General features: G+C 44.0%; 1 protein-coding gene across 1 annotated transcript; it reads right to left on the bottom strand.

Moving 5' to 3' along the window:
- Positions 1-2,370: 2,370 nt before the first annotated feature.
- Positions 2,371-8,285, bottom strand: LOC137562189 (nodal homolog 2-A-like). The gene is made up of 3 exons (XM_068273521.1): positions 8,015-8,285; positions 4,075-4,796; positions 2,371-2,558 (listed from the first exon to the last, which is right to left on the bottom strand). Exons 1-3 carry the CDS (start codon positions 8,283-8,285, stop codon positions 2,406-2,408), a joined length of 1,146 nt encoding a protein of 381 aa, XP_068129622.1. The 3' UTR covers positions 2,371-2,405.
- Positions 8,286-19,481: the final 11,196 nt, after the last annotated feature.

Below are 19,481 nucleotides of genomic sequence, written 5' to 3'. Positions count from 1 at the left end.
ATATGTGTGTTTTTTATTTCTAGGTTACGATGGGTGTCAGAGGTGGCAGAGGTGTTGATAGCACGTGTGAATAAAGGCCTGAGGTGCTAAACTATTGTTCTGAGTCTGGACTACTTATCTTTAGTTTACCTTGTTTATCCTTCTAGCACCTACTAAACAAAAGAGACCCACAACTAAATTCTTGTACAAAGGTATGAGGCGTGTTTCCCAGCAGGGATTGGCACCGGATGCCTCAGACAGCATTGCAGAGCCAAGGCTGTACAGCCAAGTTTCTACCTAGCTATCTTTACTGGGAGTACCTATACCTAGCTATCTTTACTCAGGGCACCTATACCTGGATACTTACAGTATATTGGAGGCACCTATACTTGGCTACCTATACTGAGCCGCTATATATTACTGGGGGGGGGGGGGGGGGGCGCGGAGGGGGTATTTTTGAAATTTTGTTTTAATTTGATTTTGTGTTTCAAGCTTTTATTATATTCAAAATGTAAACTAGACCCTTGCTAGACACATATTGGTAAGTTACAGGAAGAAAGGTTATGAAAATTAATTGGATCACTGTTTGCACAGAAATCCAGCAGAAACTGAACACCAGGTAGGTCAAGAGTATTGTAATCCTGATTTGTGTTTTTATAGGGAGTCTATTTATAAATGTGAGGACATTTTTTATAAACATATTTGTAAAACTAATAAAACTAACAAAGTTTTCTCCTTGGAGATCATTTTTCACCTTTTGATTAAAAGAACTTTTCAGCAATCTACAATTAAAAAAGTACCAAAATGTAGGTGAAAAAGTACTGTTAAAATTATTCTGAATATTTTCTTTCTTGCCGGCGGCTTAAAGGGTGTTTTAGGGCTCGTTCACACTTGAGCGGGAATTGCGCGATTCCCATTCACTGCAAACCGATAGCGGTTTTTAAAAACCGCTAGCCCATGTAATCCTATGGCAGTGTTCTCACTGCCGCGAGCGTCGGTGTTTTGCGGATAGCGTTAACCGCAAACGTGTTACATGCTGTGTTTTGGCGGCGATTCCGGAGCGATCGCGATTAGCATTTATAGAACCGCTAATCGAGATCGCTCCCAAAATGCTACAGTGTCCAGTGATTTTTTTCGCGTTAATCGCGGAATAATCCCTCCCGCAAAACGCTAGCGGTAATCGCTAGTGTTTTGCAATTTTAGATGTGAATGGGGCCTTATTGGAAAAATGTGAACATTTCACCTTGGAGAAAAGAAGTTGTAATTACCTTTTTATAAATATGGAGATATCATTGGCAAACACTGAGTAAAAAAAAAAAAATCATATTTACACTTTTCTGACACTTTTATAAATACAGCAAATGAAACATTTGTAATACTTATTGCCAAGATGTGTTCAAAAAAAAAATTGTCAAGAAACACAAAAAAAGATGTTAATACCAGTATTACATTTTATTTAATATTAAACATACAATAAATTAAAATAAAATAATGCAACATAATTAAATACATTGTAAAGTCCCTTTTAACATAGTAAAAACACGTCTTCTTTGACTTGTAACTTTAAGACAAATTTATACCCAGTCCATGACATACTGTCCAGTCCATGACATTATACTGTCCAGTCCATGACATTATACTGTGCAGTTCATGACATTATAGTGTTCAGTCCATGACATTATACTGTTCAGTCCATGACATTATACTGTCCAGTTCATGACATTATACTGTCCAGTCCATGGCATTATACTGTCCAGTTCATGACATTATACTGTCTAGTCCATCACATTATACTGTTCAGTCCATGACATTATACTGTCCAGTTCATGACAGTATACTGTCCAGTTCATGACATTATACTGTCCAGTCCATGACATTATACTGTCCAGTCCATGGCATTATACTGTCCAGTCCTTGGCATTATACTTTCCAGTCCATGACATTATACTGTCCAGTTAATGACATACTGTACTGTCCAGTTCATAATATTATACTGTCCAGTTCATCACATTATACTGTGCAGTCCATGACATTATACTGTCCCATCCATGGCATTATACTGTCCAGTCCATGGCAGTATACTGTCCAGCCCATAACATTATACTGTTCAGTCCATGACATTATACTGTCCAGTCCAGTTCATAATATTATACTGTCCAGTCCATGACATTATACTGTCCAGTCCATGGCAGTATACTGTCCAGCCCATAACATTATACTGTTCAGTCCATGACATTATACTGTTCAGTCCATTGCAGTATACTGTTCACAATAAACAGGAAATAAGTGCCTTGTTGGTTTTCTCAGACTCTCCATTCTATGGTATGCTATGGTGAGCTTAGTCTACTTGTCACCAAATACTGCAGAGGGCCTTTATAATGTGAATACCATTGATGACATTGTCTCTATGCATTGAGCATAGTTCCTCACTGACATCCACATTCCTCTATAATCATATCTTCATGGTTTTTAAAGACCACTTTCCCCTCTTCATACATCAGCATCGACATGGGTCTCATCTTCACCGGGGCACACAATGGACACTCTACTCTTTCTGCATTGAAGAAGTTGAGCAAGCTCTGTAAAACAAGAAGAGATATTCATTTTCATGCAAACATTAAATTGGTTAACCAAGAATTTTCTGATTTTAAAGAGTACCTAAGGCAGATTGAGACCAAAAAAATACATACTTACCTACAAAAAGGGAAGCCTCTGGATTCCCGTGTCCTCCTCGCCCCCACTATTGCTATATGCACTGTACTGCGTCTGTGGGAGTATGACCACGCCTGTGCAGTAAGCCACAGCCCCTCGTCCATGAGCAGCTCCATGCTACTGTGCAGGCACAGCCATACTCGCGCAAGTACAGCAGGCCACGGTCGTGCACAAAGAGGAGCGCGGTTGCAATCTTACAGTGGGTCCTAGGCAGCGGTAGTGGTCTTAAGGAGGACACAGGAAGCCTCTTTGTAGGTAAGTATATTTTTTTTACCTTCCACTTTGTATTCTCTTTAGGTGAGAACTGCACTTTCCTTCATTAATTAATTCACTAATGCAGATATGTAAAACTACCATTACAAGTTATTAGTCATACTCGTAAGTCTTACTCCTTAAGATTCTAGGTTCACCTGAAGAAGGCATAAACATTTGCTGAGAATAAGCCTGACAAATCTGCAAATCCATTGGCTCCATAACCAAATCTTGTCAACCCCCCCCCCCCCCTCCTCAAATTTCATAAAATAAAAAATATAAATTATATATTAGGCATGTTATATTTGCCCCAAATTCCAGTCTTAGGAGTAATTTCAATAAAGCATAAATGCCCACATTTGGTTAATACTGCCAGGGTCGGACTGGGCCACAGTAGTACAGTTTTTTTCCCTCGGTGGGCCCCCCTCCAGGTCTCTGGTGGGCCTCCCCTCTCCTTGTCTGACAGAGCTCCAATTGCTGCCTGCAGCACAAAAATTCTCTTCTCAGTGCTGTAATCACTCATGCTGAGGGGCAGTGGCGTAGCTAAGGAGCTGTAGGCCTCGATGCAAATTTTACAATGGGGCCCCCCAGGCACTCTATACATAACTATTGATACGACGCACCAAAACCTGCCAATGGCAACTACAATGTCAGAGGTGCAAGAAGGGGATGGGAAATAGCTTGTTAATGATTACCACAAGCATCTATAGAAGTGATTATTATGAGCAAAGGACCAATAGAGAGGTAATATTGTAGTTAAGGGAGGGCCCTTCGGGGCCCCTTTGGCCCAAGGGCCCCGATGTGGTCGCAACCTCTACAACCTCTGCGGGCACAACCTCTGCAAAGTAGGACATTACTTTATATTGAAGGAGGGGACTCTATGCAAAGTTTTGCTGGACAGCAGTGTCTCTGAATTACAATGCTGCTAAGATCATGTACATTTGGCCCTGTCCATAATACATCATGACCACGCCCACCTTCCGGTGCATGGTCACGCCCTTTTTTCACCGCAATCATGGGATGTGTGGGCCCCAGGTTGAAATTTCTTTGGTGGGCCCCCAGTGTCCCAGTCCGACCCTGAATACTGCCATTTTAACTGAATTGGAACTCAAAAGTAAAAGTGAAACTTACCCTGATATAGGCGTGGTTGGTTGGTTTAAACATCTCATTTAGAGGAATAGGACAAGATCCCGCACATCTGTAGGCGTTAAATTTCTTGGGGTAGATAATGATGTCATTCCATCCATACTTTTCAAAGTCCACATGCATATCAACCCTTTGGCACAGCGGTCTGCCGGTTTCAATGGCTCTGGGGGTTAAGGCGTTCATTACAAGGCTGTTTGGTACATCCCTGAGACTCCTTCTCTTCTTAATACCATTCCCGTTGCTTAGACTTGGCATTGTCACATGCTTAGAAGATTCCACTGTTTGGATGAGGTTTGGGTATCCATTAATTTTAGAAGCTGGATTGTCTTTAGTGAACACTACTAAAGTGACCCTGTCAGTAGGTATATCTCTACAGTTCCTCCCATAGCTCCTGTGTGGTGTGTCTTGGACTTCTTGGAAGCCTTGAGGAATTGTAGAGCGTTGGAGATTCAGGTAGGAATTCAGCATTTTAGTGAGGTTGAAGACTCTCCAGGCACTTTCCAATGTGTTAGCGGAATGAGTGGAGAAGGATCCCAGTAGAATCTGATGGTGACCTTCTTTATAGTGGTAGATCTCCAGGGTTACATTTTGGTAATTCTCGGAAGGAAGAAAGTTGATCCGTAGCTCGGCCAAAGGGACGTCATTTATGTTGGAGAACGAGGACATATCAAAGTAGAGCGCCCGATGACTGCCCATTTCCTTGCATCCTGGAGGAGAGGTCAGAATAGTTTAACGTTAAAACCACAACATTTGTCAATTACAATTTTTAATGTTTGGATATAAAATGTTAAGTACATGGACATTAAGTCCAAAGTAATCAAAAAGTAGGCGAAAAAGTACTGTCAAAATTATTTTAAGTATTTTCTTGCTTGCTGGTGGTTTAAAAGGCATTTGATTGTTGTTGTGAAAATATCATCTAGGAATAGACTCAGGAGAAAACGTTAATTGCATATGGTCCAGTGTCATTTAAATACTTACCATAACTGGTCAAAAATATTATATTATCTTTCTTTGCTTAAAGTGTATCTGAGATGTAAGGATATAAAAGTTTTATACATACCTGGGTCTTTCTTCAGCCCCCTCCGCACCAATTGATCCCTCCGCCTCTTCGTTTGCCATATTGAAGCCCTGTTGGCTTGGCCAGTCAGGGGCAGTTGGCGCCCCCGCGGACACCCCGTCTCACTCCCGCAGCTGGGTGCGTTATACAGAGCATTTCACAAGCCCAGTAGTACTGAGAGCGGGAGCGTGGTGGGAGCGATCGGTGCGGAGGGGGCTGGCGGAAGCCCCAGGTATGTATAAAACTTTGATATTCTTACATCTCAGGTTTCCTTTAAGAAAATGTTGCATACTGTTCGGCTAGTCTGTATGTAATTATCTTTCTGGTTAGAGTATAAATATTAAAGTACACCTGAAGTGAAAGGTATATCTTGAGTGACATATTTATTGTCTTTTAAACAATGCCGATTGCCTGGCTGTCCTGCTGATTCTCTGCCTCTAATCCTCTTAGCCATAGATCCTGAACAAACATGCAGATCAGGTGTTTCTGACTGAAGTCTGACTGGATTAGCTGCCTTTTGTTTTAGGTATGTCATTCAAACAATAATGCAGCCAAAGAAATCAGCAGGACTGCCAGGCAACTGGTATTGGCTCTGTAAGTTATAGTCTGGCTTTAGCAGGAGCAAAGCCACAAAAAAGAATTTAAAAAAGTTTGTACACCGCAGCTCAAATGGTTTGAAGTATAAAACATGCAAAGTTTTAGTCAGTGTTATAGTTCATGGACCATTCATATAACTTAAGTAATATATACAGTATATTTCAGCCAAGGACCTTTAAGTCTCTGAAAAGCACATGACAATAAGGGGAATCCCTCACTGCAAAAAATACAGAAAACAAGAAAAAAATATTCCTTATTTTATTTCTTTCATTCCAGTATAAAGATTTAATTGAACAGTAGTAAAGCTATCAATGCAAAATCTACAGCTGGAAATCAAACTATATACTGTAAATATACTCACTCCAGGGATAAACGGTGGTCAAGGCTAATCTTTATGTGGGCCAATAAAAGGGTGATAAATGCACACAAAGATTATATAACTTAACCCTGATCACAATTTTAACCACTTCTGTGCCAGGGGGTGGTTTTGCTGATCGGTGCTGCGTGGGCTCTCCAGCCCGCAGCACCGATCAGCTAGCAGCCAGGGCGATCAGACTTCCCCCCTTTTTTCCCCACTAGGGGGATGTCCTGCTGGGGGGGTCTGATCGCCGCTGGCTGCTTGCGCTTGCGGGGGGGGCTCTTCAAAGCCCCCCTCCGCAGTGCTTCCTGGCCTCCTTCCCTTTCCCTCCCTCTCTCTCCCTCTGTGAGCGGCGCAGGACGGAATTCCGTCCTGCGCCGGATAGGATAGGCTTCAGCCTATCAGCTGCCGGCGGTCCCCGGCCAATCAGAGGCCGGGGATCGACGATCTCCTCTACGGCGCTGTTGCGCAGCAGCGCCGTATATATGTAAACACCGGGGAAGATCTTCCCTGTGTGTTTACATTTACCCTGCGAGCCGCGATCAGCGGCTCGCAGGGTGTTCACGGAGACACGCTCCGTGAACTGACATGGAACGGCCGCTTGTACGAGCGGCCGTTTCCATGCAATACACTTCAGGATTCAGGGGCGTAGTTAAGCGTACGCTGAATCCTGAAGTGGCTAAACATAGAATCTTTGCATCAGTAGTATCATTTTGACAACTATAACATGACGAGTAACATTTCTTTGTCTTGTTTTTATAGTTGGCCAGCTGTGGTTTTTTTTTGTACAATAAAAAAATCTAAAAGATTCCTCGCTGATCAAACAACCCTCGGTTCTTAATAGAGGTTACATGTTTGCCCTCTAAAATTGTTTCTTGAAAATGATAGAGACATTAGACTATGACTATGGTCAAGACAGGCAAACATTTGTGTGCCGCCATAGACCGCAATGTGAATTACAGCTATACAAATAATAATAATACATTGGCCTCAATTCACTAAGATCATGCTGGAGATAATAAGGCAAGAGAAAACTTACCTCCACACAGTGAGAGAGTTATCTTATCTCTTCATTCCTTAAGTTACCTCCTCTGTAGTTAAGTTACCTCCAAACTTTAGGTTTGTCTGAGGTAAAATGTTTCCTGAATACTACATGCCTTATCACCATGGTAACAACTCTACAAACGTTATTAAAGACAGGAGATAAGCTTAGTGAATTGAGGCCAATAACTTTTGTAAAGCGCTTTTCTCCCATAGGACTCAAAGCGCATATAGTGTTTCTCTGAGGGTAATTCGGGCGGCTGCAAAAGACGGAGCCCAAATTCTGAAAAAACACTGTAATTCAGCCGCGACCAATAGCTGACAGGTGAAGAGAGAATAGTAATCTACACAGCCTGGAAAATAGCAATAGCAGGGCTGAGCCGTTTTTTGGCTCCACACTGCGCCCTTTTTGCATTTTTGCGACTATGATAGTCATTAGATTGTGAGCTCTTGAGAGGCAGTCAATGGTATGACTATTATCTCTGTAAAACGCTGCAGAAGATCAATGCTTACAACTACATATTTTTGTGAATCTCAGACATAGGGCTGGTGCACACCAAGAGCACTTCTGAGAGCTTTTCAGCGCTTTGAAAAGCACTTGGCTAATGTAATCCTGTGAGGGTGTTCCCACAGCAGCGTTGTGATTTTTTAAAAATCTCAAACACGCTGCATGTAGCATTTTTTGGAGCGATTCAGCTTGAATGAATGAACAAAAATGCTCATTCATTCAAAAACCGCCCTGAAATCGCTTCATAAAATCACTATCACAAATCGCGGGTGCAGTAGCGATTTTGGTGTGCACTAGCCCATAATAGCAAAAATAAAACCAATCACTATATAAGACCATATACCGTTAAGAGATAGAAACTTACGTTTGGCGCTTAGGCTCAAGATGGTGTCAGAATCCTGGAGAACAGAACCCTCAAGACTGGACGGAGAGGTCCCATTTCCCATGGTGAGGGTCTGGTAGAGCTGCATCATGAATGGTGAGTACTTCCTACTCTGGCTGTATGTTTCCTTATGAAGACGTGCAGAATTCTTCAATCTAAAATTAGATTGTGGGGCGACTCTGTTGTGGTTGCCTTGCAAGGTGAAGAGTCCCTGAACCATGGAGAAGATTGTGAGGTAGAGGAGAAGGGCCATGTCTGTTCAGATCTGCTGTCTCTAGTTATGTTCAGTCTCTGGAGTGATTCCTTACTGGATCTCCAACTCTGGAACCTCTCATATTTATATACCTGGATGAATAGAAGCCATGTTCACACCTTTGTTCCTCACTCCTATGAAGAACAAACATCAAAGGCTGTCAGTGGCCAGTGGCAGGTGTCAAGACTTTCAAGTTTATACTGTGTGTTAATAGAATGCTACAGATAAGTAGATAGTTATCAGCTTAGTTATAATGATCCACTTAAATAATTAAGATTGTTGTAGAGAACTCTCTTTCAGTCAGGGAGTTGAACCTTAAAAGGGACCCAAGGTGTGAGACCTATGGAGACTTCCATGTTTATTTAATTTTAAACAATACCAGTTGCCTGGCTGTCCTGCTGATCTTTCTGGTCAGTAGGGTCTAAATCACACACCTGAAACAAGCATGCAGCTAATCTTGTCAGATTTGTCATAGACTGATCTTCTGTACATGCTTGTTCAGGGTCTATGGCTTAAAGGCAGAGGATCAAAAGGACAGCCAGGCAATTTGCATTTTTTAAAAGGAAACAAACATGTCAGTCTCCATATCTCTCTCACCTCAAGTTCCCTTTAAAGGAATCATCAGACGAACCTTTACAAAAATCTGCTATACTCACCTGAGGCTTTCTCCAGCCCCTTGCAGCCGACTGTCCCATGCTGTCACCTCATCTCTCCGCCACTGCCCCACTGTCGCCACATGGTGCAGAGGATGACTGCGAAGTCCCCCTTACTGCACCTGCGCCAAGCGCCGCTGTCAATCACGACCACGTTGTCCACGGCTTACTGCGCAGGCGCAGCAGTTCTGCACCTGCGCAGTAAGCTGTGGACAATTTGGCCATGATTGACAGCGGCGCTTGACGCAGGCGCAGTAAGGGCAACCTCGCGGTCATTCTCTGCACCATGTGGCGACAGTGGCCTGTGCAGTAAGCCGCGCAGTTCTGCGCCTGCGCAGTAAGCCACGGACAATGTGGCCATGATTGACAGCGGCGCTTGACGCAGGCGCAGTAAGGGCGACCTTGCAGTCGTCCTCTGCACCGTGCGGCGACAGCCGGGCAGCGGCGGAGACAGCGTGGGTCAGTCGGCTGCAAGGGGCTGGAGAAAGCCCCAGGTGAGTAAAGCAGATTTTTGTAAATTTGCCTGATGATTCCTTTAAGCATACAGCGGATCCTTGGTGGTTTGCAAGCATGATTTTTTGCATTCAAAAATGCTTGTAATCCAAACCACTCTTATATCAAATACAATTTCCCTATAAGAATTAATGGAAACTTTGATGATTCGTTCCACAATACAAAAAACATTTATAGAAAAATATTCCATACCATGTACTTTACTGTATAATGTAAAAATGCATACAGTATACTTTTGAAAAGAATTGTGGCTGGTGGAAACAAGAGGATGAAGGTTATTGTGTAGGAAGAATTTTACTATAACTCAATGCTTTCTGTTCACCCCAATCTTTTTTTTTTTTTTTTAGGCTTTAAAAGGAACCCGAGGTGAGAGATGTATGAAGGCTGCCATATTTGTTTCTTTTTAAAGGACATCCAGGTGAAAATAAACTGATGAGAAAAACAATTGTATCTATCCTCCTTCTCCTAAAAATGACTTTTTTTTTAGATATCCCACAGTTTTATTTTATATTTAAATCTAGTTTTTAAGTACTTACTGTCGTATTGTCTATGCCCAATGACACTTTCACTGAAGTATGCTAGAGCTCAAATCTGTGAATTATTGAACCTTTTTATCTCTTTCCTGCTCTCAGAAGCCATTTACTGAGAGGAAAGTATTTTATGGCTGTAATTATTGATCAGTGAGGGTTATGCTATAGTCTGACCCAGTCCGATCCGGTCCCGAACCGGACAGAAACTGTCACTTGCATACCTGATGTTTAACTCTTTCAGGCAGAGAAAGGAAAAAAGGAACACAGGCTAGTTATTTGTGTGCTTGGCACTGTACATACACATGTGTATCTCATCATGTCACATATCACATATGTATAAATTCTGCCTTGTAACCAGGCAATGTGCATTGTTTAAAAGGAAATAAATATGTCAGCCTCCATATGTCTCTCACCTCAGATTTTCTTTAACAAGGAATGTGAGAAACCTACCTTCCGCTTGAGCCCACAGTGAATCCGCATCTTCCGTGAGCCGGCCCGTGCAGCCAGCTTCTGAGTCGGGCCGTCGCAATGTTCCTAAGAGCTGTACATGTTCACCTGTGTACAAGGGTCACAGTGTCTCTAGAATCGGGCCCGCAGCTCTTCCCTCTTCCTATGGACTCAGACGGTGCTATTGGTGACCAAAAAGGAGTGCTGTAGGCATAGATTAAATCACATTGTAGCAGCCAATTAGATGCAGGGATTTATGGTTCTATGATGCTGTCTGCCTATATAAGACTACTGTGTTCATTGTGCCTTTGCCCCTTGATAGCAATAGCTACCTTGTGCTACTCTGCTGTATGTGAATATTGTAGATTATCTGCGTACGACCTTACTTTGCCTTTTGACCTTGTTTATTGGATTGCTGCCTTTGACCTTTGGAACTGAACCTGACCTGAGATTGCCTTATCCTTTTGTGCCATAATTATCTGATCTATCATGTATGACCCCTAGATTGATACTGGGTTGCCTAACATTTTGACATTCTGTACCTTGATATTCTGATCACCTGTTGCTGACCCGGACTGTTATATCTTCCTGCCTGTGTGTGTCTAGTGTGGTACTTCTGTGGTTCTTTTACCTTCTCTGCCTAAGTCTTGATACCTTCCGCAATTAAAGACTTGGGTTTAACCGAGTGCTGGGACAGCGTAATTGTCATCCCTTCGCTGAGTGGAGACTCGCCACATAGAGTGAAGACTGCAGAGGAGATTGGGCTATCAGGACTAAAGGTGCATACACACGTCGGATTTTCCAAACGACCGGTCGTTTGGACATTTGAACATCCGGTGGTTTGGACGTCAAATCGGGCGTGTGTACGGTCGGTCGTTCACCTGATAAGACTGGTTTTGAATGATCCACTTGGATGATCGTTCGAATCCAGCCCTATCAGGAGAACGACCGACCGTACAGACGCCCGATTTGACATCCAAACGACCGGACGTTCAAACGTCCAAACGACTGGTCGCTTGGAAAAATCCAAAGTGTGTATGAACCTTAAAGAGGAACTGTAACGTTAAAACGTCCCCTGGGGGGTACTCACCTCGGATGGGGGAAGCCTCAGGATCCTAATGAGGCTTCCCACGCCGTCTGCCGTCCCTCGGGGGTCTCGCTGTAGCCCTCCGTACAGCGGTGACGTAATATTTACCTTTGCAGGCTCCTGCGCAGGCGCTCTGGCTGCTTTCGCTCCGAAGGAGGCGGAAATACCCGATCTCAGTCGGGTCCGCTCTACTGCGCAGGCGCAAGTCTCCGGCGCCTGCGCAGTAGAGCGGACCCGACTGAGATCGGGTATTTCCGCCTCCTTCGGAGCGAAAGCAGCCACAGCGCCCCCGCTGGAGCCTGCAAAGGTAAATATTGAATTGAACAGTCGGCACAGTCGCCGGCTGTTCGGAGGGCTGCAGCGAGACCTCCGTGGGACAGAGGACGGCGTGGGAAGCCTCATTAGGATCCTGAGGCTTCCCCCACCCGAGGTGAGTACCCCCCAGGGGATCTTTTTGTCGTTACAGAGTCTCTTTAAAGCGGTATTGTCACCATAAAAATCAAATTTCAACAGCAACTGGTCTGAGTGCTTTGGCGCCTGGAGTCCGCTAGGAGAAAAGCGCGATATAAATGTTCTGTGTTTGTGTTTGTTTGAGTGTATTAAGTGATAAAGATGCTAATGCTGCATTAACAACTTGTAAAACTTTTTCTGCTGTTATGGTTTGTAGTTATCACATACTTTAGAAGCACTGACCCTAGTGCCAAACAGTGCCAAAGAGTTGGATGCTGAGAGTTCTTTTTATCTATACTATATTCTTCCTCTTCCATTTATTTCCCTGCCTAGCTTCTTAAGGAGGAAGTAGCACCCCCCCCCCCCCCCCCAATAAAAATAACCTTGTTTTATCTGTTGAAATAACATATTGCTAAAGAAATATAAAGAATAATAAGCTATGATCTGCTGCACACCACCACTTGGCGTTCTTCCAAGCAGAATCTGATTTTGATGAAAGTTGATCTACCAGTAAAAGTTAAAATTCAAAAAAAGTCCTTAACCATATTTAGGCTTTAAAGGACAACTGAAGAGAGAGGTATATGGAGGCTGCCATGTTTATTTACTTTTAAGCAATACCAGTTGCCTGGCAGCCCTGCTGATACTCTGCCTCTAATACTATTAGCCATAGCCCCTAAACAAGCATGCAGCAGATCAGGTGTTTCTGACTTTAAAGAGACTCCGTAACAAAAATTGCATCCTGTTTTTTATCATCCTACAAGTTCAAAAAGCTATTCTAATGTGTTCTGGCTTACTGCAGCACGTTCTACTATCACCATCTCTGTAATACATCAACTTATCTCTCTCTTGTCAGACTTGTCAGCCTGTGTCTGGAAGGCTGCCAAGTTCTTCAGTGTTGTGGTTCTGCTATAAACTCCTCCTTCCAGGCCCCTCTGTGCACACTGCCTGTGTGTTATTTAGGATTAGAGCAGCTTCTCTCTTCTCTCTTATCTTTTACAAGCTGGATAAATCGTCCTCTGAGCTGGCTGGGCTTTCACATACTGAAGAATTACAGACAAGGGCAAAGCTGTTTGCAGGAAGAAACAAGCAGCCTGAAACTTCAGTGCATGAGAACAGGGGAAAAGAAACACACAAATGATCTCTTGAGATTCAAAAGGAAGGGTGTATACAGCCTGCTTGTGTATGGATGTATTTTCTATGTGTGGACATACTGTACATCAACCTACTCCCTGTTTTGGTGGCCATTTTGTTTGTTTATAAACAAACTTTTTAAAACTGTTTTTAACCACTTTTAATGCGGCGAGGAGCGGCGAAATTGTGACAGAGGGTAATAGGCGATATCCCCTAACGCACTGGTATGTTTACTTTTGTGTGATTTTAACAATACAGATTCATGCTAGGTACACATGATTAATTTTCTGGCAGATTTACCTGCCAGATCAACTATTTCCAACATGTCCGATCTGATTTTACACTCGCTTCATGGAAAATCGATCGTAAATTAGATCGGACATGTTGGAAATAGTCGATCTGACAGGCAAATCTGCCAGAAAATTGTATGATGTGTACCTAGCATTAGAGAAATGGTATATAGGATTCTCCAGGTTTGCTGCCCAACAATGGATTAGTCCAGATGTTGAACATAAGCATAACTGCCGACAGTCCCTCTTTGGGAGCCCTGTCCCTCTTTCTTCCTAATTTGTCCCTATTTCAGTTTCAGGACTTTGTCCTTCTTTCTATGTAAATATATATATATTTCTCTGCTAAAAATGTGTTTGATTTACCGATTGATACATTGCTAATTTTAAAATGTTAATATGAAGAAAAATGAACCAAGATAGAAAGGACCAGTGTGGTTTGAATTATAAAACAAAATTTTTCTTATGAAATCTTTATGGTATGTGTGACTGACTAGGGGTGTGACGGGGGCGTGATCTTGGGTGTGACAGGGGCGTGGCTTAAGTGTCCCTCTTTCTCATCTCAAAAAGTTGGGAGGTATGCATAAGTGAAGCTACAGTGAGTATGCACAGTAGATTGAAGTCATTCTGTATTAACCACTTAATGACCGCCTAACGCCGATAGGCGTCGGCGGGTCGTTAGTGGTATAGCATGGAGCGGCCTATTCATGCTAGTTCACGGAGACTGTCTCCGTGAACAGTGTGCGAGCCGCCGATCGCGGCTCGCACGCATAATGTAAACATGCGGGGAAGAAATCCCCGCTGTTTACATCACACGGCGCTGCTGCACAGCAGCGCCGTGACGTAGATCGGCGATCCCCGGCCTCTGATTGGCCAGGGATCGCCGGCATCTGATAGGCAGAAGCCTATCCTATCAGGCGCAGGACGGACTTCCGTCCTGCGCATTACTGCTGAAGAGGGAGAGGGAGGTAAGCGGAGGGAGGGCGGAAATGGCTGCGGAGGGGGGCTTTGAGGAGCCCCCTCCCCCCCGCTACTCCGTAATAGCCGGCGGCGATCAGACCCCCCCAGCAGGACATCCCCCTAGTGGGGAAAAAAGGGGGGAAGTCTGATCGCCCGGCCACAATCCTGATCGGTGCTGCGGGCTGTAGAGCCCACGCAGCACCGATCGTTAGAAAAAACCCTGGTCCTTAAGTGGTTAATGTTTCCCAACAAACATTTTCCATCTGCGAATGATGAGAAATTATTTTGTACATGCTGCAGCACCAACAACAAGGTCAGTTGTAACATTGTACAGACTGTTAAGAAACAAGCACACATGCAGCTTGGCTAGTGGAGGTGACACATGGACACCCAAACATAGCATATTAATATTATTTTGGTTTTATATAGTGCGCTGTACAATACAGTATACAACACGGACAGTTACAGTCTAAAGGGTTAGGGGCCTGTACACATTGAAAATTGGAAAAGCAGTGTGATGCAATTGCGTTTTTTAATTAAATTTCTAATGCGATTTTTGTGTGCTTGCGATTTTGCTGAGACTATCTACTCCTGGTTTCCTGATTGTTTACCTAAAAAACGCAATCAAAATCGCATGCATTGCATTTTTTCAAATGCAGCATTTAAAAAGCGATGCAGTCAATGCGGTTGCGTTTTTTAAAAAATGCATTGCACCAGTGTGTACAGGTCATCATGGTTTTCATGATTTTTCAAAAGACCTTGAAATTTAAAAAATGTATGCGAAACACAGTGCAAATGGAGCAGTGTGTAAAGGCCCTAATGCTGGGCATACACGGTGCAATTCTGCGCTTGATGACGACGCGTCCCCATTCGTCCGCGTGGGCGCGTGGATCGATTCCTGCTCGTCCCCGAGGGCAGCTCCTTATCAGCCGCTCGTTTCTTCCATTGTCCGCCCGCGGGGATCGAGCACGGAATCGGACAGGTTGAATATTAGCAATCGAGCCATCAGCGGCTCGATTGATAGCAACTATCGCGCTGTGTATGCCCAGCATAAGGGGTAGAACAATAGGAGGAGGCAGCTGTGTACAAGCTGGTATGGTGGTGGTTGGGCACAAGTTTAATATCTTAAGCCGGGGATACACGGGTCGACCGGCGGCTCGATTAGCCGCCGGATCGACCCCAGCCGCGTCCCCGCTCGTCCGCGCGGATCGATTACCGCTCGCCCCCGCCGGCGCTTCCTTATCAGCGCTCGATTCCCTGCCATTGTCCGCAGGCGGCAATCGAGCGGGCGGGGGTCAATCGGCTTGATCGGGCCAGCTGAATATTATCAGCTGGCCGGATCAGCTGGTCGATACACGGTACAGAAACGTACCGTGTATCCCCAGCATTAGGTGAGATAAAGGCCTAAAGAGGTGATTTTTTTTTTAATTGATTATCATTTTTATTAAATTTCAAAGCAGAATAAGCAAAAACAAACAGACACGATAGAAAGTTATCACATACCGTAATACCTTTATACCAATCAATAATGTGGGATCACATCTGCTGAAATCTCAGAGTACAATAATAAGATTCCTGTTAAGTCTTTATCATGTGTGGCTATAGCCCTGAAGGGTTCAACTTTTGTCAAGCTAAGTACACACGTACCAATCTGCAGCCTGATTATCATCTGAGTTTAGTCTTTTGGACGATAATACGGCACGTGTACGCGTGCCTTGATGAGCAACTGATAACAGGTGGTTTCCCTAATCCAACTGTCGGATTTATGTTGGTCCGATATCATGCAGTTGGTGACTGTGTACAAGACTTGTAATTGTTTTGAATGTGTAATCCGTCATTCCTCTTGCGTGTGCAGTATGATAATTGAGTTGGTTGTTTAGGCGTCTAGGCATGTGGACATACAGGTCATGTGCTTCATCAGGTTATGTGGATTGTGGTGTTGTTGGACTTGTGTAGAAGCCTAAATGTCTGGACTCCTTATCTCACCTTGTTTGCACAATACCCTTTTAGCACCCAGTAAACAAAAGAGACCCATAATTAATTGACCTGGAATGACTCATTCTCACCTCATTAAGTACTAAAGTACATAGTACATTTCTCTTGCTAGGAGAGAAATAAAGTTAAATAAACAAAGTGAAAAAGAGGTTAGAGAACACTTGTGTGGAATTTTTTTGAACATTAGGCCCAATTTTGGTAAAAATAAATAAAAATTTGATAGACTGGACATTTTGTGGGAATTGATTCCCAGCAGATAAATCAATTCTGCAGGGAATCCAATGAGAAAATAGATGAGCTTATGGGTACCTATAATTCTAATACATAAACCATTATACATAATTCTACATTGTCATAAGATCAGATTTTTTTGGGCTTGATTCATTACAGTGTTCCAGAGATGAAAAAAATGAAAGATTTGATACTTACCTGGGGCTTCCTGTAGCCCCATAAGCTCGTCTGAGTCCTTTGTCATCCCCCGCGGTATGCCGTTCATCGATCGTATGCCGGTCGCGATCATCCCCGGTCACAGCTGTCACGTCCAGTCTGGGTCTTCTGCGCATGTGTGGGAGGTTCATGCATGCACATAAGACCCAGACTGGACGCGACTGAGCTGTTACCGGGGCTGATCGTGGCTGAGCGGCAGACCGCGGGAGGATGGCACGGGACTCAGGTGAGCTTATGGGGCTGGACTGGAGGAAGCCCTGGGTAAGTATCAAATCTTTTGTTTTTTTTCATCTCTGGGTCACTTTAAGCTGTGCTGTTAAAGCAGCGCAGCCTAATAACATAGAGCGCTCGTTAAACAGAAGAGTGGCCATTATGCGCACTATGTAAAACGAGCATAGAGGCCGTTCTTCTGCCCTCCTTAGTTATGCACACTGCTTACATAGCAACGCTATGGTCCTGTGAAGTATCGCAATCGCAATGCTTCACTTGCGGCCACCACTATGTTAATTAACATAGTAGCATCCGCTAGTGAAGTATCGTGGTCCCGATATTTCACAGGACCACACGCATTTAAAGGACCTCTGTCACGAAAATGTTGAAATTTAAAATGCATGTAAACATATGCAAATAAGAAGTAAGTTTCTTCCAGAGTAAAATGAGCCATAAATTACTTTTCTCCTATGTTGCTGTCACTTACAGCAAGTAGTAGAAATCTGACATTACCGACAGATTTTGGACTAGCCTATCTTCTCATGAGGGGGTTCTCAGGGTTTTCTTTATTTTTAAAAGCACTTAGTGAATGGCAGCTGCTCCATCCAACTGCCAAAGAAGTGTACGGTGAGCAGGGAGGCTGGCCAGCATATTTGTATAAATCTTTTTCAAGGAATGTCTTTATAAAGAATAAAGGCCATGCTGAGAATCTTCCATAAAGAGATGGACTTAGCTAAAACCTGTCGGTAATGTCAGATTTCTACTACCTACTGTAAGTGACAGTAACATAGGAGAAAAGTAATTTATGGCTCATTTTACTCTGGGAGAAATGTACTTCTTATTTCTATGTGTTTTAAATTTTAAGATTTTCGTGACACTTCCTCTTTAAAGTTACGCTGGTTGCTATGTAAGCAATGTGCGTAACTAAGGAAGGCACGCTCCTTACAGCGAGAGCTGCTATGAAAGGTGTGCATAGCAGCTGCTCTTCTGTTTAATGAGCGCTCCCTCACATTAATGGATCAAGCCCTAAGTTCCCTTTAACCGTTTAAATGTCATGAAAATCTATTGAGATGATATTTTTGATCCGATATTACGATTGAAGGTAGATTAGAAAGATAATATGTTTGCGCGAGCGATCCTGAGGCTTTCTTGACAGTAATGTGGGCAGGGCCGGATTTGTACTCTTTACCACCCAATGCCACTGTCACCAGCCACCTCCCCCCCCCCTTCAGTATAGGTAGCCAGATGACCCCTGTCCCCCTCACTCCTTTCCTTCAGTATAGGTAGCCAAATGGCTCCCTTAATCCCTCCATTTCCCACCCCCCTTTCAGTATAGGTAGCCAGCTCACCTTCACACCACAAGCCATCAGTGTTACTCATTTCTCCACTCATCTCCTGTGCAGAATCTTCCTCTTCCTTTCCGGCTCCAATGCTGCCCAAGTCCATAGCCGCTGGCCACAATACAAATGTGCACAGAGAGCAAGGTGGCGGCTAGCAGCAGAGTACCGCGGTCAGGTGCTCGCCTGATCTCCCTGCATTGCAGCATTTGCAAGCTTGCAAATGCTGCACCAGTTTAGCCTGCTGCTTTGGTGCCCTTGCTCCTGTGGTGCCCTAGGCCATGGCCTAGGATGGCCTTGTCCTAAACCCGGCTCTGGATGTGGTGGGAGGGCAGAAGGAGCATGCAATAAAGGTTTTGGATCACTTCTTACTGCATGGGGCAGTAAAAAGCTACAGGCTGCAGCTGTGAGATTGAAATTAGACAAGATTTTTGCTAAATGTTGCCTAATATGTCACTGTTCAAGAGGTAAATGATCAATATCTGTCTGAAAAACATATGAGGAAAAGGAATATAAGTCTCAGGGCTGTGGAGTCGGTACAAAAATCATCCAACTCCAAGTTTTTGAAACCTTCAACTCTGACTGACTCCAGATACACAAAGTTGCTCCAGTTCCGACTCCACGGTCCTCGCAGAGCTATGGAGTGGATCCAAAAATCATCGACTCTGACTCCATTTAGGGTCCTTTTACATAGCTGCAGTGCAATTTGCACACGGCAAATAAGGCTACCGCAACCCATCGCACTGCACCATTCAGAGCCGGGACAAGGTCCTCCAGCACCCAAGGCTGAGACACCAAAGTGCACCCCTCCATCCCTCCCACCACAGCCTTCACACACTGATGGCTATTAGACTAAGAGGAGCCCCAGGGCCCCAAACACCTTAATCTCTAGTTATCTGGCTTGCAGTCACTGCCATGTATCCCCTTTTCCTATTTCTCTCTGCTTCAAACACAATAGGGGAATGATAGCTGAGTGAGTTGTGCGCCCCCTCCTACACTGCGCCCTGAGGCTGGAGCCTCTCTCGCCTCTGCCTCAGCCCTGGCACCATTACTCACACTTTAGAATATAAGCGGCAGATTGCATTGACAGGGAAATTAGAGGCAACTTGCTTTTTAAAAAGTCGCACTCTTCAGTCACGTGCACAACGC

Source organism: Hyperolius riggenbachi, chromosome 3 (assembly GCF_040937935.1).
Source record: "Hyperolius riggenbachi isolate aHypRig1 chromosome 3, aHypRig1.pri, whole genome shotgun sequence".
NCBI classification, from domain to species: Eukaryota; Metazoa; Chordata; class Amphibia; order Anura; family Hyperoliidae; genus Hyperolius; species Hyperolius riggenbachi.
This window is presented reverse-complemented; position numbering and strand designations above follow the sequence as displayed.